This window comes from Hippichthys cyanospilos, chromosome 1 (assembly GCF_059441005.1).
Source record: "Hippichthys cyanospilos isolate Australia breed blue-spotted pipefish chromosome 1, RoL_Hcya_1.0, whole genome shotgun sequence".
NCBI classification, from domain to species: Eukaryota; Metazoa; Chordata; class Actinopteri; order Syngnathiformes; family Syngnathidae; genus Hippichthys; species Hippichthys cyanospilos.
In genome coordinates this window covers 17,522,871-17,549,127 of record NC_142369.1, presented here as the reverse complement: position 1 = coordinate 17,549,127, position 26,257 = coordinate 17,522,871, and the positions used below count along the sequence as shown (strand labels likewise).

The 26,257-nt window shown below is 38.7% G+C and overlaps 1 protein-coding gene across 1 annotated transcript in view; it reads right to left on the bottom strand.

The window, feature by feature from the left end:
• The window catches only part of edil3a (EGF like and discoidin domains 3a), an 87,301-nt gene that overhangs the window by 5,674 nt on the left and 55,370 nt on the right, over window positions 1-26,257 (bottom strand). The window contains exons 5-8 of the mRNA XM_088427365.1: window positions 25,537-25,692; window positions 23,814-23,958; window positions 23,543-23,727; window positions 6,026-6,181 (exon numbers count right to left, since the gene is read on the bottom strand). Of these exons, the coding sequence (XP_088283491.1) occupies window positions 6,026-6,181; window positions 23,543-23,727; window positions 23,814-23,958; window positions 25,537-25,692 (642 nt within the window). The remainder of the gene's footprint in view (window positions 1-6,025; window positions 6,182-23,542; window positions 23,728-23,813; window positions 23,959-25,536; window positions 25,693-26,257) is intronic.

Here is a 26,257-nt window from a genome sequence, read left to right as displayed (position 1 = left end):
AGGATGCTTTGTGTGACTTGGGATATACTACATTGTCTGTAATTTAAACCCCCTGCCTAGGTTAGGTGTCCAGGTCTTACACCTTTATTTGCTCCTTGCTCTTATGATCCTTGAGAGACATTGCAAGCTTCGCAGGATTCTCACAGAAACATCGATAGGAGGTTCACGGACACGGTGTACAAGTTCGATCCCAAAACTGATATTAATTCCGGATGACTGATGCAGATTTTTTCCCAAGCTGCCAGAGGAGTGGCAAAATGAAGTAGTTAATTGGCAGTTCTCTTCACATCACCCCCATTTTGTTACCTACTGAGTTGCGAATAAAGGACCTAATGGCTAATTAACCTCATGCCACCTTAGTGAAACAGTTTGACACACAAATCAATAACTTGGTGTTGATTGATCCCAACGAGCAGCGATGTGAATTTAGGCAGCCAGGGAAGAGTAGTGATACATGATTAAGAAAAGTGGTAAGTTTGGCATTAGGTGAAACACAATTAGAATGAATGCAAGGCATGCTATATGGATTAATCATTATCGTTTGTGCAAAAATTACAGTAAAATCCGGTGAATAACACACACCCACGTCAAATACCCAATTCCCCCCTTGCATTTTCCCCCTATGTACTTGTGTACAATACAGTGTGTCACAATTGAATATTAATAACTAAAATAAAAAAAACAAAAACATAAAACAATAACATGTAAAGGCCTTCAAATTCAGGTAAAAAACAAAACAAAAAATGTACATTGGTTATATGTGTTTAAATGATGTGAAATAATAGTATATTCCCAAGGTGTGTTAAGAAGGTATTTGAATGTTGACTGTATGCTTGTTGAGGGAGAGACAGCTGCTTGCACAGAGAAATGTTCAACGAACAGAACTAGTTGTGTACAGCGAGTGAAATCTCGCCGACCGATTGGGAGAGTGAAAAATCCCCCATCGGTTAAGAGTGTGAAGTTGTTTGCATGCAGGCAGATCCCTTTAATGCCTTTCGGACCACAGGAAGCAATAAGGACCTTCTTGATGTACTCTTCTAATTTGAATACTCTCCTCCTTTCGCACACAAAAATGTTCTGGGTCTGGAAGGTTTCCACCAGGGTCTACCTGAGTACATATTCTCTACTAGAGTCTTCATATACCTACTTGAAACCATTGAAGGGAGCCTGTTGTCAACAAATGCTGTCTAGTTTGAACTCCGGGGTGTGTTGTTTCGGTTAGGTATGCTCTTAACTCGATATCAGCAGTCGCCATTACGCAACTCACCAGTTGTTGGCCAAATTGATATTTTAAAATAGATGAAGGTGAGAAAATTGATAGGTAGATTGATGATTTGCAACAGGCTCTCCTGAGTATTTATGGGGGGAGGACATTCAACGGCAATTTGCTTCGTCGACGGGAAATGATAAGTGGCGAGTCACAGAACACCCACAAGCACCTTTGTGTTGCGAAGCCTTGAAAAGAAAAGTAAAAAAAAATACATGAACTGAGCATACCGAAGCAGATTTACGTCCCTCATAATGCGATTAATACAGACATACTCTTATAATTTTTCGCTGTTGAAGCTAATTGGCATCGCATGTATTGTTCTTGTCCCCGTAAATACTCTTAAACACAGACACAGAGTTTAGTCTGACGAAAGCGCTTGGCGAATGCTATTCATGGAGGTTTACATTAATCAAACCTTGGCCAGGGCATCCTTGTGGAACTGTGTACAAAACATGGAGCGAGCACTTGAAAACCTTTTAAGTCCTCCTCAAAAAATACATGAACACAAAACAACCCTATTACTAACGGACACATCCTCACTTTTATCGTGTGCTGAAAAAAAAGTGTGGCTTCCCCAACTTTTTCCACACAGTAAAGCATTCTCAGAAGCGATTCTGTCATATTCAGGAAGAAAATCCAATTGATTTAACACAGTGATTAAAATACATATGTGGCCATCCTGTGTATCATCATGAAAATGTCCCAATGTGACATGCCTCTTGTGAATAAAAGGCAAACGAGGTGGACTGCGGACTCTGTAAGGAAAGCCTGATATGATTGCCGGTGAGCTGCTGACTGACGATATCTGTATTCTGACGGAGGCTCCGCTCTAAATCTCCATCTAACCGCCTTTAGCCGCTGCCACACAAGAGCTGAAGGCAGGAGCTGAGGAGAATACTTAGAAGCATCTAACACCGTGCCCAAACCAAACAGCCAGACACACACATATACATAGAGGCACACACACATGCAGACACACACACACACGTCACACTATATATCCCTGTCAAGTCCACTATTGTGGCGTGGCGGGAGGAGCCACAGGAGTCCAACAGTCAAATATGTCCTCTGGCATTAATAGCAACTTGAGCCGTCTGAGGGGGGAAACACCTTGAAGAATCATACTTGTGAAAGGTCCCCTGGCTCACTCTCAGGACAAACTGATTGACATTCTCCGCAGCCCTGCTAAACAAGCTTCTCCTCTAATACGCAGCGCACATCCCGGCTGACTGGCTGTCCTTGTTCTGCTCTGAAGTATATCGCCAAAACAACAAGAGAGGTGGATTACACAGTGAAAGAGGAGCATTTCTCTGTTTTAAAAATCCCAGTCAGATAAATACCGTATTGCATGATCATAGTGAAGGTCAGAAGAGAAGAGACATAAACATAAAGGTTTAAAAAAAATCCTAGATACGGCCCAGAGATTGCCCAGACGTTTTGTCAGGAAAAAAAATAGAACTCCTTCTGAAGTCATCAGCATATTAAATAAAACTAACATTTCAAATGCCAAGTAAAGGCATCAAACAGATGTGACAATAATGCTCACATAATGATGGTGTGTTTTTTGTTTCCAACAATTGAAATCTGCTGGTCATAATAATCTGTCAATATTTGTAGATTTACCAACTTGATACAACAAGGGTTGTGTGGTGTCAATTCTATTGTCTATATTAATCATTAATCGTTTGGTTTGTTAAAAAAAAATGCATGCACTCATGAATGCACGACAAGGCTCAATAGATGACAAGATGAAGTCTCTATGAACATGTGGTATTTTGGTTTGTGTTAACTGCAAGCCATTATTTGAGATACATGCAACAAATCCGTTTTAGATATGACGCTGCTGACGACTTGAGAGGGCTAAGGAGTACATTCTATTTTGCAAGGATGTCTGCTTACAACAAAAAACATGTTAGAGGTATCATATTTTGTTATAAGTATTTCCAAAATTGCTACATTCCTAAATTTACCAGAAAATTCCACACTTTTGCAACACTAATGTTAACACATTAAGGCTTGTCCTCATGGAGCCAGATTTTTTAAGACCACATTTTTGTCTGCCCTCCATACAAGAGTTTTTTTTTTAAAGCACCCTGCCTTTTGTTAAAAAAACATAAAAATAAAAATGAATCACCACCAAACCGCAAGAGTGTGTTTCTAAGCACATTTACAAGCCCATCTGCGTGTATAAAGAATAAAAGTGCAAATTACAAGGGCACCTGATTCCCTGAAAGCCATTTTAAGAAAATTCATTCAAAACAATGACTTACCTTGTATGCTTGTATTTGTTCTCATTTTGGAACTCTCCACATGATCCCTGTGACCTATTACGTGCTGTACACTTGACAGATCATTTTCCTCTTTATTTCCTGGTATAATGCACTATAGAAATGCTGTATGGCATTGTCAAGTATTCCCATAATTCATACAACCCAACTAACGGTCAGGTTTCATGTTCTCCCTTTGAGAAGGGTTAGAAAATAAAACTGCCACTTACAGTACAATGGCTGGCAATGATGCCCGCCGACCGGGCTCCAATGTCATCATTAAATGCACTTTTCTTGTAGTCTTCGTATAGGAACTGTTTTCCAAACTTCTCCCTTATAGTCTTGAGTTTTGCCCATCAGCTTCATACTCCAGCACTGTGGCCTGGGCCCTCTGGGGTTAACCTGAGCACAATGCTTGGCTCTGAGATGGTACACCAAAGATAAACAACTAACGTGGTGTTTGAACTTGGCTTTGCAATGTGCACAAACCTTTTTTGTTGTTCTTTTTTTTTTCCAATGAGCCCTCAAGCAACCTGTGAAGTAAATTGAACTGGGTTCCCAAATTTATTTTGTTAGCACTTTATAAAACTTTAATCTCCAGGGTTAATGCAATAACTTTGGCAGTCTTAATTTATATACAAGTCTCTAGATGATTCATGGCTGTCATCACGGAGAAGTTGGCATTTTGCCTCTAAGTAACTGACTGCTAATTTAGCGAATTAAAGCCCCATTCAGAGTTTCATGCTATAGACTTAAGGCTGACCACATTGTTTGTTGGACTGCTCCCAAAACAACAGTTATCTGGACTCTCACTCCTTGATAGACTTTTTTTTCCACACACTACACTAAGTGCCCTTAGACTGATAAAAAGTATGCACCTTTTCCAACTGGGACAGTATGTTTGGTATATCAGCTGATGGACATTTATACACAAACACACACACAGACACCACATTGACCGTCGTAACTCAACACTGCTGTTGTTCCTAAATGTATCCACATGATGTGAATGCAGCTTGATGAAGTGACACACTTGACTGCTTCTGGCGGGGACTACGTCATGGCTCCCCTTAACCCACTGTCTCTGCCCCAGCCATCTAAAAGTTGTGGAAGACACCTCCCATGTCGTCCTATCTCTGCTAAGTCTCGGGGTGCTCAGTGTTAGCACGCCCCGACAGGCCTTGCCATCTGTGTCCTCTTGTCAGTCAACTGTAGTCTACGTTTCTTGGACGGTTCGAGCTTGTTGTGCGGGCATTAATTGTGTGGGTGTAATGATAATAAAAGCTATCAACTGCCGTTGGCCATTTCAAACTCACACAAATATTAAAAGCCGCCGATGTATTAAACATAATAATAACTAATAATATTAATATTGATAAAAATAATAGTCTATGTAATATTTTAAATTGTTTATTTGTAAACAAATCGTTTTCCCAAAAAATGTTTCTTCACGTCCGTGGGATTAACCTGACAAAAAAAATGCTACTCAAATTAAGTCAATGATTCAGAAAAAATATATATATTTCAAATCTCAATATATATATATATATATATATATATATATATATATATATATATATATATATATATATATATATATATATATATATGTTGACAGACTGATGTACATATCCAGTTACAAATGTTCAAAGTCGAATGTGGATCCAGAGTTGTCCGTAAATCCCCACCTTGACTGCAGATTTTAGAAACATTTGTTTTTTATTGAAAAAGTGTCCAGGGACGTGTGGATGACAAGGCAAAGCGCAGAAAGATATCTCTCACGTGCAAAAAACCCAGCTCCATGTAGAAGAGGCCTAATTTAAACTTTTCAAAGTGGTAAAGCCTTCAAAGGGCTCCCGATTTTCCATCGCCATGGTGTCACCCAGCTACAAATAATCAGAAGAGGCAGTGCTTATCTGTCAGTAACACAGAGAGTGAGAAAAGTAAACAGTGGCCCACTTGCCGCCAGCCTGTGAAAGACAAAGGTTTTTAGTTCCGGCTGCAGCTCTCCTCATATCAACAGAGAGACGAGTGCAGCCCCGCCACCTCTGATGTCGAGGCCGATTGGAGGGGACATGTGTACTCTGCTGAAGGGCCGTAAACAAGATTTTCAAAACAGAACTGGTCAAGCTTGGTTGACACAACAGTCTTATCTGATCCTAAAGCAGAGAGGCAATAAATATGACCGTTTGAGCTAGGTCAATCTGAGGGAGGCCTGGAAGAGCAAATGTTAAAGTGGAAAACGGGGTCCAAAATGGACCTTTGGCATTTTAATCAGCTTCACATTTCTTTTTTTTTTCATTTTTACTTCAATGTTTTTTTTTTAACTCTAAGTGGGATGTTTGTAACTTTAATGGAGTAACGTATCTATAATTTAACACTTAAGTGTGGCCTTCATCCATCAGTATGCATTTGGAAGTGTCTTTTTTCCAGTATATTAGGTGTACATTATGCAGATGGTCGGTGTGAAGAGGTGAATGTGACATACCTTGTCCTTTCCTTGCTTTTCATCTTGGTAAATTTTCCACCGCTCTCCATCATTACTGTATGCCAGTTTGTAGGAGCCGACAAATTGCACGTGGCCAAAGTCCTTCGCTCCCTGGGTGATTATACCAGTGATCTTGGTAGGCACCAGCAAGTCCACCTGAAAAAAAGCCAACGAGGGAGTGGAAGAGAGAAAAAGAAGAGACAGGAAATAAGTTTGAAAGAGAACCAGAGTTGAAAATTGCTGACAAGATTAGAAGAAAAGTATTTTTGCATGTCTGCATGTCTTTTACTTCACACCGCGAATTTATTGAATTGAGACACGAGCTAAAGCATTCACTTTCATTATTCACAGATATTGAACAGCAGGGGCAAATTTGCAAGCAGTATAGAAATCTCAGGCAACTTCAAAGACCCAGACAGGTTCATTGGACTTCATTATATATATATATATATATATATATATATATATATATATATATATATATATATATATATATATATATATATATATATATACAACTTTTATTTTGTACAAGCAGTTGCGATGTTACAGTGTTTTTAGCTTACACATATTCTATAAAGCATAAGGCAGTGTGTTCTGCTAATTCTCACACATTGTAGAAGTATCTTTCGCGGTAGCACACTATCAGACTCACACAATGAATCCAATTTTGAGTGTGATTTAATAGCGTAACAGAAAGAAAATGCACCCATTTTTCCGTTGGACACACAGAAGGTATAACTGCAATTGATCTCACATGGGAAGAAGCTGACACATTTACAAACTCAGAGAGCACATGAACTCCAAAGGTGAGCGTTCCTCTTGCTGAATACACACAGTAAGGGAACATACATCAAACTAATTGGTCTAGCCTACATAGAATAGATCACAGCATGCTGACAGGACTAAATCAGAACCAGTGTAGGAAAGGAAAATAAAGCCTTTTCATAATACATTAGGATAGACTCCACCTTCTAGTTTACACTGAACACTACAGTAACTCTTAGAACACCACAATGCACTTTCATATCCCGAAATAGCATACATCATCTGAAATATATATATATATATATATATATATATATATATATATATATATATATATATATATATATATATATATATATATATATATATATATATATATATATTTTAGCTATGCAAAGCAGTGAATGAGCCAACTCCCGTTTTTTTCCTCTCAAGACTTTTGAACACTGCTCAAGAGATTCTCCCTCGCCCCCTCAACTGTGAGGTGAATTTTAGAGGAACTTTCTTGTACACAGCCCGTGAAAACAAAACGGAAAAAACCTGGGACCTTACACACATGTACACACAGGCCCTGTTTATGCCTCGCACGAACACACTCCGAGCAATAACCGAATACATGTCTTAAAGCGTAGATTGTTAATATCAGTAGGGATGTGCCTATCCCACTTTTTTAGACTGAATGAGCTTTACATGAAAACGCCTTACTAGAAAGCTTACTTAAAATAGTTGAAGAAAAGCTTTTAACTTGGTATTGAAAATGGTGACAGTAAGTTCTGACAACAGTTTAAAGCTGCTTCACCGCCTTTGATTTGAACTCTTGGTTCCACTATCTGACCTCACATTTACATTTCTTTAATGTAGTCTGTCGTGTAGCAGTGAGTAGCCATATTTCTTTGGGCATGTCTAGTCAAAAGAACATTATAATAACCAAGGCTGCTTAAAAAAAAAAAAAAAAAAACATGAACAAGCATCTTCTGGTCTGCTTGGAACATATAACCTTCAATCTGGTCATGTTCTTCAGCTGGTTAAGGGCTTTTTTTATTGATTAGTCTATGGTTTTTAAACAAACACTCCTTTACAGATCTTTACTAGACTTCACTATATTTTCTCTACATCAAAAAAAAGGCCTCAGATTTGTTGTGACACCACGACTGCAGTTCAAGACCTTGCATTTGTGTACTTGCTTGGTACTGACAACCGATGCTTCATTATGCTATTCCTTCTCGCAAACATGTACTCTGCACATGTCCACAGACAAAACACGAACATTTCTTTGGCATGGCATATAATTCATTCAAATAGGACACTTTTAGAGAAACAGTTTGCCACTTTTAACAATTAAACATCCAAACATTTCACTTATGTGTTGCCTGTATAAGAAATCATTAAATTAACTAGGAGACACTTTGTTTAAAAGGTACATAAGTAGATCGTTTATTTTGCATTTACTTTATTGAATTTCCATCTGATCTTTAAAAATCCCAATTTCTTAATTTGAATTCAGGTAGAAACTCAGACTACTGAGATTGATTTGACAGGCTGGATATTTTTCAGTGTTGCCTCAATTAAAAATGACAGTGCATTTGGTCTTCACAAACATTGTTTGTATTTATTTGTATGCTGAGCAATGGAATGCGAAAAATGCCCAACACTTCAGGCAAGATGAAAGTGGCAACGCATTCCAACACAGAGCCGCTTGAATGGCATTCGATCACCCAGATGCATGTTGATTTTTGGACATTTGAGTAAGCTTACTGAAGAAGTTTACATTTGCACATACCAATTCTTGTGTTTCACTACAGAATAGACTGTACAAAACATATTGTTCGTAAGTGTCAATCACTGCTATTGGTTAGTGTTAGGCATGGGCTGGTAACTCACAATTTTAAAGGTCTGTTATTTAAAACCGTCCAATTCTGTCAAAACCTGTAATATATATATATATATATATATATATATATATATATATATATATATATATATATATATATATATATATATATATATATATATATATATTTTTTTTTTTTTTTTTTTTCCCCCCTCTCGTATCGTCTGCCTCAACGGGCAACTGCACTGTGCAGCTCTCATTGTGTATCGTACGTTAGTCTTCCTCTGCTGCAGAGGTCAGTCACATTGTCCATTTACTGCCTGGTGGGTTTTAGAAGAATGTAATGTATTGTAATTTGCAATGTAATTTTGTTACCATGATGTCATATATTTATCGTATTTCTCAGAGGAAAAGTCAAGTTCGCTTAAAAGTGTCCATTTTGACTTCAATTTTGATGAATTTGACTTTAATGTGAGAATTTGAAATAATGTTATTGTAACACAGATATGTGGAAAAAATTGTTGTTTTTTGAATCATGCGGTTATAAGTCAACCCCGCAAAGAAGTGGGTTGAAAATGAGAAAAATAAACTTGAAATATGATATTTATTTGGGAAGAAAACTGATTTAGGCGCATTACGCCACGTGGTTTGGGACGCAGATACTGCAATTAGCTTGTGTATTTGACATCTAACTGTAAGCATCAAAGCGTGGAACCGAGGCGGTTGGGGACAAATAAAAAAAAAAAAACTTTACACCCCTATTGAATACTGTTGAGAGGAATCGATTTCATGTTTCTTGCATAAGTGAAAATAAGAGAATATGACCCATGCCCCTCTGTTTGTTATTAATATTGTTACACAAGCAGAAGTAACCCTAACTGCACAGGCAGAAGGCAAAGGAGCAACATTTGTACACTTGAGACTAACAAACACTCATCTGCTCATTAGCATGAGATTTGGTGGGCAAACTGTGCCCCTATTAGAAGTAGCTTTGCTGGTGCAAAATAAACAGATTAATGCAGCGAGGGCAGTCAGAAGAGGCCCGCTTTTCCCTATCTTGGAAATACAGGGCATGCATGCATAGCATATTGCTGACAGTATCGCTCTAGCTGTGCTGCTTTAACTATATCTGGTGAAGCCTCATTTAGTCTTCTTAGCCTGCGGCAAATGTGTGCGTGCGAGAGATGCATGTTCTCCACTAAGTCACAGAGCAAAGTTCAGAGTTGTCTGCGCACTAAAGTCAGGGTACCATGAAAAAGATGATGCTATGGACCATCAACTCCACAAACAGGGTATAAAAGCTGCTCAAACTTGACAAGGACTTGTAAGAAAAAAAAAAGTGATTTATTGAAATCGGCAGCCTGGAAAACTCCATCCATACATGCGGTACAGCTGTAGCCTTCCCCAGCTGACATCGAGTGAGATAAAATGAGAAAGTAAAGTTTATTTATAGAGTACATTAAAACACTTGCGACCAAAGTGCTGTGCATAATGCATTAGTGAAGTTTAAAACACTGTTACAGATAAAAGTGAATAGATGTAACGGATACAGCTGCAGACCAGTTTGAAAATAAAATGGCACCAAGAGACAAACACTTAATTGCAGATGAACCATATTCATGATGGAAGGCCAGTGTAAGAAAAAAAGAAGACATCACAAAAAACATCACAGAAATTCAAACTTTGGGCAGTTTAAAGTCTTCAGTTAACTGTAATACGTGTTGCCGACTATTCAAGCTTATAGTGTTGGGGTTACCTCGGAGAGAAAATAAAATCACATAAGGATGTGTAACTAATTTGTTTTGCATCAACAAAAAGGCAAGACCATGCGCAGCCTTTTGAATAAGAAGACAGCAAAACATCGAGGCTTCTTTTCCTAATTGTCAATTTTGTTAACATGTGCACTCGGATCAGTCGAATCAGCTGAAACAATTAGCCAAAAACATAATGAATAGATTTTGTCCGTCTTAGTGCTATGGCAAACAAACAGCAAGTGCACCCTCATTTGCTCAGCCCATGGTGTACCAAGGCACAATAAGCTATCAAACCGAAATGCAGAGGAGGTCATGATGAATAGCTGTGGACCCAGACTGGCGAAAGAAAGAAAGCATCGTCTCTATCAACTAACGACCTGATGATGACCACATTTTACAGAGGTTACACCGTCTGTGGCTTCTTCTGGGATAATTTTTAATTTACATGCACAGGGAGAAAATTGCAGTGATGGTAAAATGATTATGTTATTTAGCTCTTGGAAAGAGCACAAAGCATTTAGCAATATTTTGGGGGGAGAGCTTCAGAGAATTTCAATGAATAGAGGAAAACCCAACAAAACATGAAGAAAACACAGAAGGAATTTGATATTGGCTCAAACTATGGGTGTGAAATGATTTTTGGGTTGCGGTTTTGGGAAATGCGTCCAAGGAAAAATGGTTACTTTCCTATTCGTCACATATGACAACTTAGGACTGGTTCAGTAGCGGTGACCAAGGTGACTTTGAGAAGAACCACATGACACAGCCAAACAAGTTTCTGCACAATCTGCTTTTGCATTTTCAATAATAAGACCGTCATGAGTACTTAAAGATGTATTTTACACTGAATAACTAGATTCTATTCCTTTTTTTTCATTTTAAGTGCAGAACTACATAAGAATGGAACTGTCAATGTGTGTTAAACATTTTTAATTGGCAAACATGTTTAAACCTGTTAATAAGTATCTTCAAATGTATTTACATTCAAACATAGTTGGAAACATGTTTGAACATACACATATATGCATAGGAAGATATTTGAAAATGTGTTTAAATTTAATTCAAAGAACTAATATGCTTTATTAACTTGACTTTATTAAAAAACACACATTACAGGTTAGTTCTCCACTAAGCTGGCGAGGTAAAATTAAAGTAAAACCGCCTCAAGTTTGTTTGTCCATCTTCGCACCAGTGATTCCTTTAAGTTTGACTACAAGAAATAAATTAAACTGTGTTAACAGCGTAAACAACTCCACTAACTCAGTTTCATTTACACTGATTTATTTCTCTAACACTTTAAATATTTTAAATAAATCTCCCAAACCAACAGTTCAATTGTGAACTATACCTTATTTAAATACATTGAAATGTATTTACAAAAATGTTTACTCTGCATTGGCAGTTATATGCTTTTGTACATAACAAACAAAACAATTGAACTGCATTTAAAACCATTAGCATTTGAGGCTTTTACCATGATTACAGTGGATATACTGTATGACAACCCGTAATACTAATCACCAGTTTTCTTGGTGTTCCATATAATGAGTTGCATACTGGCACACTCACGCTGAACAGCAGGCTGACTCACTTTCTTTGGAGAATCTCTTATGCTAACCACCCTGACCATGTCTGAAATATTGTCGACATCACAACACCAGCCACATGTGGAATGTACCTCTCAATAAAAAAATGAGTGCTCTTGAGATGTGAGTATAAGTATGCTACACAGAAGCCTGACTTGTTTGGGCAGTAGATTACAATGAAGTCAGCTGTTTGCTTGGTCAAGCCACATAGTAGAGCCAAATGTGGAACGGGATAAAATCTGCGAGAGAAAGCACAGTGGCGAATGGTGGAAAGCGCACAAACAGTTTTACATGGCACAGACATCACTATCCATTAGACAGCAGCTCTCTCCTCCTCTCTAACCCGATCACTTGCACTCTATCGCTTTATGTGCCAGTGCCATGGATGGTGCAAGTATGCAGTTGGCATAATGTTATTCAGAACACACATATTTCGGTCTTCGCTGTATGCCCAGAACTTTTAAATAGCCATAAATTATTGATAAGCGAAGCTATTTAAAAATGTTTTCCCTTCTAAAATGCATGAGCAATAATGACAAAAATTAAAATCACAACCGGCTAACTGGTTGTCTGTCCGCAGTGTTTTTAAATATGAATAGACAGACATGGCTCTAGCTAGGTTTTACACAATCAAAATTTTGGAGCCAATCACTGATCAAGGAGTTAATAAATAAAACAAACAAAAAAAAAACACATTGATCATAAATACAATCAGAACTTGAGATGTATTTTTTTTAAGAAAATATATATCTATTCATCCATCATCCTTCCTTCCTTCTTTCCTTCATCTTTACTGCTTATCCACGTGAGCGTTGCGGGGCGCAGGAGCCTATCCCAGTTGTCTTCTGAGCTGTTTGCCAACCAATAACAGAACACAGATGAACTAACAACCAGTCACACTCAATAACACATCGAAGGACAATTTATAGTGTCCAATAAACCCACCATGCATGTTTTGGGGAATTTGGGAGATAAACCGAGTACTCAGAGAAAACCCGCACAGGCATGGGGAGAAAACACAAACTCCACACCAGTATCAAATCTGCACTATGAGGCGGACGTGCTAACAAATCTTCCACAGTGCGCCTCAGAAATACATTTGCATAAGTCAAACAACTGGATTTGTTGACATATCTGTCTTATTTTTCATTTTTTACAGTACCAATCAAAGATATTAGATAAGGACAATGCTTTATTACCTGCAATGGCATTATAGTCACGGTTGTGCATTTTCAAGAGTTAATATATTCAATTCCTCTTAAATTGTGTGCTCGATGAGACCATTTCGATTTGAAGGTGTTTCCAGGTTTTGACTGCGACCTGAGGTATGAATACATGATTGACATTTCTGATTAGGTGGGAGAAAGCACACGGTTTCATTGCTTTACAGTGAGGTGTGTGATATGCATTTGGTTTTAAGTTTAATTTACAATATGCTCTATAAAGAACTTCAATTAAATTTGTGACTCGGTGCACATTTAGTCAAGCCTCATCATGCCGATCTGCTCAATGTTTCATGTTTGACATTCAATCATGGTGCAGTCGCGGCTATTGTCTTGGCAAAACAATGTGACATGAAGTGGGTGCAGTCTACAAAGGAGCACTGTTAATCATATTTAAAAATGCAAAACCCAGGTCTTGCAGTTATTCTCAGTCATTGACTGTGACCATTGCTATGGACATCTTTCATTTAGTCATTTCCACATTCATTGGATTAAAAGGGGCAAACGAACAGCAACATGTGTACTTGTTCATGGTCACAAGACTTTGAATAAGCAGACCTTTTCCATTAATATTTTTTTTTCTGTTATATACGGTAATTATCATTTGCTATTTACATTCAATTTCTATATGCTTGGATAACATTTACTGTTGCACTGAGATTCCACCATGCGAATCATAAGCAGACCATAAAATCATTGTCCCATTTGTTTTCCCTTTTGTGACTAAACCAGAAATAATACAATAAGCACACTCAACCAAAATTGAATTCATATTTTTTCAAAAATAAGGACACTTTTTGGCACTCCACCTGATATTGTTAGAGCCACTTTAGTAGACTGCAGCAACACAGATGGAGCCTAAGTTCAGCTTGTCAAGTTTACTCGAAATGGCTGCGAGAACAGATGAAGGGAATTGGCCATGGCAACACCAACAGGAAGGAAATCAACCATGATGCTGTGGGTCATTTAAAGCTCTCACAGCAAGGAGAACAACATCTGTGACTTTCATAGTGTGTCAGTATGAGTGTAGATGAAAAATGGCCTTGATATTGCCTTGGAGCAAGACCCGGTAGATTTCACTCTTCTTAATGTTTACTGTTACTGAGCATGTGATGGACACAGTGACCTTATTAGCAATAAAGAATCCGCCCCAATGTTTGATCTTGTCTCGAATCCAATCTGTGACACACACAATCACACAAAGCCTAGTATTAAACATAAAAAGAAAAGAATGGGGAAAATTCAGATAAATATTACAGCAGGATATCAGATCACTCTGAATATCGACTTTGTAGCTGTATCTATCACTTACAGAGTGAACGTTCTCTCCTAATGCAGTTAATACTCAGTGAAGGATACTGTTTTGTTACAATTTGCCATCAAAATTCTTATTTTGTGTTGAATGATTTATCCATTACGCATAAGTAAAACATTGATGTTTACCTAAATGTGCAGTGCTTATGCTTTAGGCTAGCATGCTCGTATTAATGAGGCTTATGTGAATCTGGTTTATTTGTGTTGAATAATGTAAGTATTGAATGCAGTCATTGTATAAAGTTATTCTTTGTGTGGTTAAAGACCATCGGAAATAGAACAATCCAAACGGAAACCCAGTACATGTTCTTTTTATGATACTCTTTGTGTTAAGTCTTTTACTATAATGACTACTGCATCTGTAACGAGTTCTAAAAACTGTTTTGTTTGTGTGTGTGTGTGTGTGTGTGGGGTTTGGGGGGGGGGGTTCTGCTAAACATGCCTTAGCATGTTTTATGCATGAGACACAAGGATGTTGACATATACAAAAGAGAATAGTGATGAGATTTAGTGGTCACTTTTAGTAGAAAATTCACCCACAAAACTGATTTGGGTTCACGTCGCTACATTCCGAACGGTTGTGGCAGATACCAAAATTAAATAAAGAGCTGCTGAAGACTTGTGAATCCATCATCGCAAGATAAAACCGATACATGCATTCTAAGTTTGCTGGGAGCCAACAACACGAAGGAAGAGAGCAAGTGTAAGATGGAGGCATCCAATGGATGTGTTGTAAAAAGATAAGGCGGCGTCATTGGAGAATGAAAAGCAACACCGGCACCAACAGCCACATACAGAATGTTTAAGTGCCTGCATGAGTAGTTGGAGGCAGGACATGCAAAAAACCTTCTACCGTAAGTGAAACAAGAAAGCAGATGGAGTCACCATATATTCGGTAATCTAATTTGGTAGCTAATTTAATTATCATACTTGCGCTAGGGAAATTGAATAAAACAGAGGAGAAATAAGTATAATGAATAGGATTGCACAAAACAGCAATAATGCCATAATATGATAAGAGAATATACAACATGCTTGTTTATATTATTCAAATCCAGGCAGGCATCTACCAAGGGCAATTACTGTATAGCACCAATTCATTTTCTTAAACAGACTCCTTCCTTTGTAACAGCCATTGGCCAAATTTAATAACATATCTCAATGGCAAATTTGCATTGTGATGTTTGCAGAGCTATATCAAAATAAATCAGCAAATGAGTTTGGTTGTAAAGCAATCCCTGTGTGCGTAACCGGCTTTCATTGGGTGGTTTCTTAGCCCATCTGTCCTTTAATGATAATGACCACAATCCCGCACCTGCAGAGCCTTACTATGATGAAAGCACATTGCATGTAATATGGTGTACATGTTTGCTCCCAAATTTTCACTTTTCAATTTTCACTTCCACTTTCCCATCTATCGGTGATCTAATGCTTTGGCTTGAAAACAAAAAAATTGAGAAAAAAAGGCAGTTTGCCTACTTTACAATATGGAGCAGTTTGGTAAGTAGCGAACAGTTCTTGAAGAGCAAGGTCTCAAGCTGTTTGCTACTATGAGTTAACAGTGAATCGAAAAATATATATCAATATGTAAGCCAAACTCTGTCTCATAATTGTCCAATAGCTAACTGCAAACATACAATACAAAATGCCATAGAGCAATATTATGGAGAAGCTGTGACTTTCACTCTGCATTTAATGTTTGGATTCTATTGCTCCAGGTGTCTAAAGTGCACACATCAAATGATGTAACAATGTGAAAAAAAAATTAAGTAAAAGAGGCACTAACTGTTTAAATGGTTACACTACATATTTCATTGTTGTATGTTGCATTATGTTGCGATAAGAGTGCTATTTTCTAATTTTAAAATGTACAGAATTGTTTTTAACACATTGATGAGAAGAAAATGTTGCTAACATCCTCACAGGATAATTTAAACTCATATCTCAAGGCACGCCTGCATTTCAAAAGTGTTTACTATTCAGTTCACCCAGGTCAAGCCACACATTGGTTTGTTCCAGAGTTATGGACATTGTATAGACTAATAAAAGCATTTTTAATGCATAATTTAATAATCTATAACACATTGGTATAAAGTTATAAAACAAATAGCACAACAGTACCTTCTACTGATGACGCAATTTAAATATTGGTTTTATTTCAGTACCAAAATTAGAGCATTTTCTAACACCACACAAACAACTGCTTTACTAGAATTAGTCATTAGTGTTTAATGTTGTATGAATATGTGAGCTAGCTGTGGGCCACTTTCTCCATTTTTTGTTTGTCATTTGTTAATGACTAATTTAGCTCCCCAAAGTTGTTTTGGGTCCAGGTTTCCTCAAAAGATAAATACACAAAAGAACAGAGGAAAACGATGGGTATCTGCAAATCAGGCACATGAAGTGATTACATTAAAATTCAGAAAAATGAAACAAAACAAAACATAATGTTAAGGTTGTGAGGAGACATATATAAACAGTGGTAAAATAATGAGCAGGCAGTGAAATAAAGCAGACGTTCACTGTAATATAATTAGAAAGTACCATTATCTCTGTCCAAGTCCCATTATCTCTGTCCAACTCGCTCATAATAGTGTGGCAACAAGAAAAATGCTGGATTTGGCAACAAGTATGAGCCCCTGCTTTAATTCATTTATGTATATGGGCAGACTTAAGCTTGGAGGAGTGAGAGAATGGCTCAGTGATGAAAGTTTCTTTCAGGACGACAAATAAGTAGGCTCTTGTTCTGCAAATCAATCGTATGATCGTTCACTTTAAAGACTTCAAGATAGAGTGCCTCAGTGGATGGATGAAACAAATATTCGGCCAAGCCTACTCATTGACAGGAATGCCGTTTGTTGTCATCGGCGCTCCATTTGAGGCGACGATTAGATCGGGAGGAAGTGCAAAAGTATCAGTGAACTGATAAAACCCAGTTTGATTACAACAGCATGCTCAGAGACGCGGGCGGAGCGGTAATCAGTCTCACATTAAAATAATTTTGTCCCCTCAGGTCTATGGAGCACATGGGACACAGCTACATGTGTCATCCTGCTGCTTTAGAGACTACTTACAAACAGATGGCCCATTTGAGTTTTATAGTATATCAAGTCATGCATTTCGCAAAGGGCATTCAGAATTTTATTATTGCAGAACACACTAGAAGACTTACAAATGGAATGAACAGACTGAAGCTAATGATTGTATTAGGTTATATACAGCTATAAAGCAGCACTTGTGGTTATCTTTTTCCAGTTGATCCTATTTAAATTGACCTCAGTCAGCAAATTCTTTGCTCTTTTCAACATTTTACTTTTTAAAAACCCTTTAAAGCAACTCTCTGATTGTGACAGGTCTTCTGCTTTTTCTGGTCCTGCTCAGTTTCCCAATGTCCCACCAGTATGAGGGAGCCAGTTCCCTGGGAGTTCCCAGAAGATATGCTGCTGTGGATCCTCGCTCTTCTGTGCGTGTGCCTGCTTCGAGTGATTTTCGCTCTGCCTGGTGGCTTTTGCTCCAATCCCCACGTGCCTTCCAGTAGGCCCAGGGCTGCCACCCCCCCAAGACGCCACAACTCCGGAAATTGCGAGACTGAAGTTTCGGAGTTGTTGGTTACTTTTCCCCTCAGCAGTTCAGTCTATGAGCTGCTTTAGGTTCGAACCCCTGGGTGTTTTCCACCTTATGTCATGGGTAGAGGACGCAGTTCCGACGCTGGCCCCCCGTACACTGTCAGGTCAAGGAAGTATTTATCGTCTACCCTTGCTAAATGCAGCTGATATGTGCTGATGCAAACAACGGGACCTGGCATGCGTCCAAGGATCGAAGGTTCAAGATAGGAGGCGGCGTAGGTGCAAATGAAACTGGTAAGAAGCAAGCAGGCAACACAAACATCCTGGCGGCTACACAAGCAGGTCAAAGACAAACTTCAACTTTATGGTGCGATTACACGTTAGACAGTAAACACCAACAAAGCTACGCAGTTCACAACAAGTTAGTAATCCCAAGGAAGTAACAAAACAGCAACACATCACTGGAAATAAACACGAGAAATAATACAGACGAACTCATCTTGTGGAGCAAAGCCATGGATAGCAAATGTTGCGCAACAAGAAGGCTATATGGAGAATATACCGACAAAAGCGGGACAGGAGTTGGAGGGGAAAAAAAACATGCCATGACTGACACGGTCTACGAGCTACCAGTGATGAAAAAAACCCCCCACATCAAACGGCATGTAAACCAACGCGCGAGAAGGTTCTGGGAGACAGACTCCCAGGTGACACTGCCTTTTAAATGGTCACTCTATGTCACGATTGATGTTTTGTTGGAAAGCATTATCGTCTTCTGCAAAGGCTTATTCCGCGCTTTAAGCACTGCCTTTGACGGTCTGGAGGGGGGAAATAGAGCTACTAAGGACCTTGAATGATCTGCTGAATTTTTACTGTAAAAATTCTGAATTTGTACTACCTTTGGAATATAGAATTCTATGTATGTGGCTCATGTAACTAATGTACAATAGACAGTATGCACTGGTCAATTTAACATCTTTAATTAGCACATCTGACAGGCAAGTACAAAGCAGCACACAGATCGGTGTCCGCTTATCACATGAATGGAAACAAGGCGATACACAGGTTAAAGAATGTTTCCTCCTGATACAACATTGCTGCCAAAGATATTTGACTAAAGATATTTTTTACATAATAAATAAATAACTTCCAACAATAATCCTGATGGTCTCTTGGCAATCACTGGTATTTGTCGCAATATGTCGTCAGTGTTGAACATTTAGAGGAGTTCAAGATTTTAAACAGAGAAACAAAAAACACCCGTTAACGACAGATGTTAATGATACTGAAAACTGCAAATGCACGGCAGATCTGTTTTAATCGGATGGGTCTAATGTTGTTTACAAACTTTAAACGTGGCTATAAAGCACTTATAGACTTTATCATGTTTTTAACGTTCCCACGTGGGCTTCGTAAGAGTGTGAGATGACGTACTTAACGGTTACACCACTGAAAGTAATGTAAGCGCCTGTCTTTGTGCCAGTACCAACATTCCATACTGCACACCTGACCTAACAAGCATCTACTGACAAACTGGTTTTGATTAACCAAAATGATAGATGTATGATGTAAAGGAGGAACTTGGTGAGAAAAAAAAGTTATTTCATAGCACAAGGATGCAAAACAGGTGCATATTGTATTAACAGGGACACTAAGAAAGTTGAAAGCAGTAAGAGGTGTTCGAGTGTATAATAAACTAATCTGCTCCCACCAGCTGGAGTACTTGGCAGCTCAGTCTGACAAGCTTCAGCTTCCCTCTTTAAAACATCTTGAACGATGATTTTCCTTTCCTCGCAGCCTGAAATAATTCTGCCTTGGACAAATCCCAAACAGGCATGCTTCTTCACGTCTGTTGAACATTTTAGAGTTTCTTGGCACCAACTTTAACTTTGTTTTTATTTACCGAAAGACTAGATAATCTTTTCAACAAATGACTACGGTATAATATTTAGTCACATGTATGAGCCATCCCTTATCCAAGATGGACATAAATCCAGTGCAGAATTTTATCACTGTTTTGGCAAAATTTTGTTTTTTTTGCCATGAATTTTATTCAGTGTGAATAAAAGAAATTGTCATTAGAATACATACAACATAAGTATATTGCATATAGAATGACCAGTGTACCGCAAATGTTTATGTTTCACATATGTAAATATATATTCCGTGTTTCCAAGTGGGAGAACAGAACTTTGGTAACTGAAGCGTTGATCAAATATCAGTGAAAATGAATCAGGAAAACAAGTGAATATCTATCTGTAAATTCAGAGCATCTCCAAACATGTTGTTCACCTCTGCCCTTCTTGTTTTCTTCACCCCAGAGGAGCATAATATACAGTAGTGTCTTGAGAGATTAGTTTAATTCTTTTCGAGAGCACGCTTGTGAGTCCAATTCTCTCCCCATTAAAATGAATGGGAATGCCATCAATCTGTCACAGCCTCAGAAAAACAACTAAAATGGTTGTTTGAATCAATAAATGTTATCAATAAATGTGATACAAGGAATACAACTTTTTTGCTGCACTATTTGGCCAACTAGGCAAAATAATATGAGCGATATGGGTGACACAGAGACAACCAAACGGATAACAAAGTTAATGACCCAACAGCTAGCTTGAGACACACTGGGCCTTAAATAAAGTACACACAATTAGGAGAACAAAAAACAGCTGGACAGGAACATGAGGCAGGGGAACCTGATTGGTTGAAACATGGGGGCGGGAACACGCGAACAACAATTATTCTAACGACAACTCTTCCAAGAAAGACGAGGGAAACAAACATGAATTTAGAAACCTAAAACTCCACAACAACAGAAACTCCAAAAACCCACAACAACAAATGAAACTAAACATGACCGCTGGTGCTTATTCCAATTGCTTTTCACAAGTTGTTCATACTATCAGGACATAGAGGAAAAAATTCGAAGGGAATTCTTTACTGTGCACCTGCACATATGTCAAAAAAGTCAATCAAATGAAGGCAGCATCACAAACCGTTGTGAGGGCCCACTAGGCAGTAAATCAATGGTGAAGTGATGGGCACAGCGAAAATCTCAAACGCGAAGTATTAAAAGCGAGAGCAAATAAAGCTGGCCTTGTTGAGCCACCCTCCAGTATGCGAGACTGCTCGAGTACTACTTTGAGTGATTACATAAAACACTCTATGAAAGTAGCATATGACTGCATGTTAGCCTCGTTATACACGGTAGTTAGCTGCAGTAGCAAACTTACGCAGGCGCAGCAGAAAATGAACAGCATCTGTGATGTGATTGGCTGCTGCAGCCGAGGAAGACTCACATATGATGTATAGTATATGATGAGAGGAGGCTCCCGCTGCCCATTAAGGCAGATGAGGTGGAGGGAAAACAAATGACCAGCAAATTTGGAGGGTTTTACATAACCATGACTTTTAAAATCGAGGAATATTGCCAGTCCAGTTTTCAGCACATGCCTGGTACCGACCTGATACAAGTCATATAACAGAATAATAGCTTTGCGTGTAAAAAAAGGCCAGATTATCATTGTTCTTATTATTTATATTTTGTTAGCGATGCAATGTCAGATTTTGTGAATAAACTGCTTTAAAGAATTAACACCACTTTTATTTGGATTTTTCAATTATGTTCTTGTATGTGTGAGTGTGTTGACCAATGACGACAAAAAGAACGGTATGGGTAAAGTCATAAAAGTGCAAGTGGACACACAATATATGGAAGCTACAGATACCATGGATTTTATTTTTCTCTCATGTTTAAAGTGAAACAAAGTGCATCAAGGAGTACGGTTTGTCATTAGGGCTTGAACAGTTACCCCACAACGCGCAGCAGAGAATACACAGGGTGTCTTGATTAATTGAAATACTTAACTTGTCATTAAGGATGATTTATTTCATTAATTTGTGAGATTGAAACGAATTTCGTAATGTGGCTAGGAATCAATTATTTGCAACAGTCGTGCAGCAAAGATAACAGAAGGGTATAAATGTGGAAGCAAAACACTAGTTTTAACGTTTTCACTTTTTAAGCCTGATGCTGCTTATTTGTGAGGAAAAAAAAAGGCCATTCTCTGCGAACATCGATTTTCTTAGTGCAACTATCCAGTGTCTATAGATTCATACAGGCGGAGCATGTAATATGAGACACGTTTTCTTTTACCCACGAAAATCAATTTTTCTCAGCCGAACTCTGCAGTTAGGATGAGGCCAGTCTAAGTACCCGTCTCCTCTGGCACACACCCTCTCATAACCTCACCGCTCAGCAAAAGCTTTCAGTGTAATCGAAAACATATCTGAGTAGAGTCCAACCAATCTAATAACGTCCAGATAAGTGAGCGTGACTACCCAACAGTGTCATACAAAGGCAGGCTGTATGCATGGAGCGGCGGTCACAGCAGAAAGGCCAATAAATCTAAGAAATCACTCTGATCTTCAATTCCCTAGGAGGATGATCCACATTGCCATTCCCTCTGTGCTATCAGTTTTACAGATTGAACTTGGAGCAGGGGGCTCACTTGAAAAGAAGTCAGCGTTTTCTGCCTTTTAAAAGGGATAGTGGCAACACAACAGATCATATTAATGAAGACATGCTGCTAAATTGACAATAATCCTAAAATGTATTGGTGTCATCTTGTTAAACAGAAAGCGTGGGGCGTAATGGTTCACTTGGAAGCATATCTTTCCCATTTTAGGAGACACTTCCAGCCATCACTTACTGTAATGAAAACAAATGAATGGGCTGCTTTGATGGAGATAATATACCTCAGCTGAAGCCTAAAATACTGTAACTGCACTCATTCAGCGATGGGAAGATCTATCAAGCCAACTGAACAGTTTCAGCACATAACATAACATAACATAACATAACATAACATAACATAACATAACATAACAGCGAGCATCTACAAACAACAAAACAAGGCAATTTAATGTTTAAACTGATAAATGTTACTGTTTTTCACCGCCTATCCTCACAACGGTCACGGTCACCCTCAATTGCTTGCCAGCCAATCGCAAGGCACACAGAGATGAATAACCATTTACACTCACAAACACACCTTGGGACAATTTAGTGTGCACGTTTTACCTGCCATGCATGTTTTTGGAGTGTGGGATGAAACCCGAGTGCTGGGAGCACAAGGAGAACATGCCAATTCCACACAGGAAGACCGGAACCAGAATTTAACCGGCGACCCCCGCACTGTGATTCTAACCAGTCTTCCACCGTGCCACCCCAATAAATCTAGCTTGCATTTTTTTTCCAGGCATGGGAAAAACATGCAACTCCCCGCAGGCAGCCAGGAGTTGGAAGCGAAGCAGCAAATTCTGCACTGTGAAGCAGACATACTTGCCAGTCGAGTCGACCACTGTGATGTCTATTACTAATGTTAATGGCAGTAGTAATAGTAGTAGTAATATTTTTAATAGTATTAGTATTAGTATCGGCTCTGCTGCAGTTGACTTCTGGTGATTCCTTACCTGCAGCCATTGCGATTGGTCACTGCGGCCTGCAGTCCAAGCATTGACTTTGCCCTGCTTGTCCAAACGGGCTTTTCCAGGCTCCCAAGTGAACATGTCCATGTTGAGGGTCCTGAAGATGGAGGAGGCTGTGACCTGGTAGTCCTGAACATGACCGGACTTCATCCCCAATGGTTCAGAGCAACCTGCATAAAACAGTAGTAGATTTGATTAGTTTTCAATCGATACATTACACATTGCAAATACGTAATAAAGCAAACAGCTCACTCACCTGTTACCTCACACCCGAGCAGTTCCATACGTAAGGTACAGTGCCTTCTGCACACTTGGGGATAAATGCGAACAAATTGGGCTTCAATGGGTGGAGTGAAGGAGGTGGCTGATGGGGCGTTGTTATCGACGTTTCCTCTAAAAATCTGTCTCAGGGGATCAAAAACACATGCCATATGGAGGTGACGAGGATGCTAGAACAAAGCAGTTTTACCATTATGCAGCAGTCTATCTGGTGCCATGTCTCTGATGTCTACTTAACACTCAGCAAATTGCTCTCCTTCAAGGTCAATGAGCTTCAAGTACAGTGAAAATAGACAATTTTTCACTCTATTTGAGCCAGTAATTCATAAGGACAGTGGTGTATTTGAAATTAGTGATTCATAACTATTCCTTCTGAATTGTTCCATCCAAATGGTCCGAGATAGTCTTATAGCACTCCCTTATCGGAAGTCTCATGCGCAGTCATCCAGTACATCTACCCATTCTTCCCATTCACTCTGAAAATGATGGGAAAATTTGCTTGGAAACATCACGTTTATTTGTTTTAGGGGCCCGATTATAATGTTATGTTATTTGCATTGTTTTTCAACTGTTCACTCAAATGAGGGAACGAGCACCCCTAGGTGTACATGAATGCACTCCCAGGAGGTACATTTTAACATGGCATTTATTTTGGGTTCTGAAGGTATCGGCAAATGTTATTTAATGTTATTTATTGCTGTGGCAGGAACAGTACATTTTTCTTGTCAAGTAGAGAGAAAACCAATTAGAACATTAGGCAACCTATTGAATTATACTACAGTGACTCATTTGCCAAATGTTGCTTGGCTTCATTTTGTCAGGTTTTATACTGATGCATATAATCCAATCATTAGTGACACAATTTTAGGAAGACGAGTCAGAAATAAAGGACATGATGTTACACGATCTATCTTGTGGAGTTGACAAATACATCTGGAGATAGAACTACTCATGTAGTTTCCAAAGTTTAAAAAAATCAATCAAGGACGGGCAGGCCTTTGTTTTAAGGCTCACGTTTTTTTCCCCATGCAAAACAAATCTTTGAGACAGTTTGAGCGTACTTGGCTAGAAAAAAAAAAAATTGAAAGCCACCAAGAACGAGACTGAACCCATACAAATTGTGGAGTTAGAACAACTGTTTGTTTACCCATCTGTTGTGTTTAGAATGTGACATGCTAGGCTACTATTCAAGCTAATACTACTAGGCTAATGTGAATAATTAGATTTTTTCTTAAATTTAGCCATTTATTTAACACAGATTCATGACTTTGTACGGGTGAAACACATGGCGTTTTTATCCTTGGTCTCTGTTAATACAACCTGCAGTAAAGAATTCAGTCTGTGTCCAGACTTTCTGGCCAGAGGTCTTCCTTTAAAAAGTTTTGATGGTCAAGGTTATCCGGAACATGAACATTCCGGACAGGTGGAGTATGCTGTCAGGAATGACAGAGTACTGTGTGACCTACTATCTCCTCCGCCACAAATAGTATAAAAATTCTATATGAAAATCATAAAAGTGAAGGGGGTGAAGGGGGTACGCAGTAGCAAGATAAGCGCAGTGTGCTAGCTAATTAAAGAGTAATCTCAGGTTGTCCTCTGCCCTGCCCTTGAGTGAGTGAACATCCTCTTACTGCAGTGTGAAGCAAACATTGGAGACACTGTACATAGGTGTCTACAGTGGTGTTTCGTGTGTTTCTCACCATGTCCTCATCTTTGCCCTTGACTTTGTATGTTCTCCATGTTTTCCCATCCCCACTGTAAGCCACTTTGTATGATTTCACATACTCCGGGCTGCCGATTCGCTTTGCACCCTGGGTAATTAGGCCTGTGACCCTCATTCGCCTCTGCAGGTTAATCTGTGGGAATGAGAAGAAACAAACAAAAACAAATCATGCAAATGCCAGAAATGACAGGCTTCTCAGGGACTGTGCATGTGTGCTCGGTGCGGCAATTTAAGTTATAGAAATCAATTCAGCCTCTTGAATCTCGCTTGTCAGGGCCATCCATCTTTTTCATAAAGTCTGTGATCAGATAGAACATTTAATCAATTCTCCCATTCCAAAGCCAATCTGCCATCTCGGCGTAGACTGCCAATAGAGTGCCATGTAAATCACCAAAGAAGAAGAGTTAAAGAGAAGAAAGTGATCAATGCCTTAATACAGTGAGGCACGCAAAACAAGACCGTTATCGGTGCATGACAGAAGTATTGCCCGTGTTTTTTTTTCTTTGGCAAAGAAAAGAACAAAGGAATTTTTACACATCATAATATTGTTCATGTTTTGACTTTTACTGCACTGATAATACAGTGATACACTGATACACTGATAGTACAGTAATTGGAGCGGTACGAAACCAAAACATAATACAATACTGGTACATATGCAAAAAATGTTTTCAAACATACAGTAATACTTGTATGGG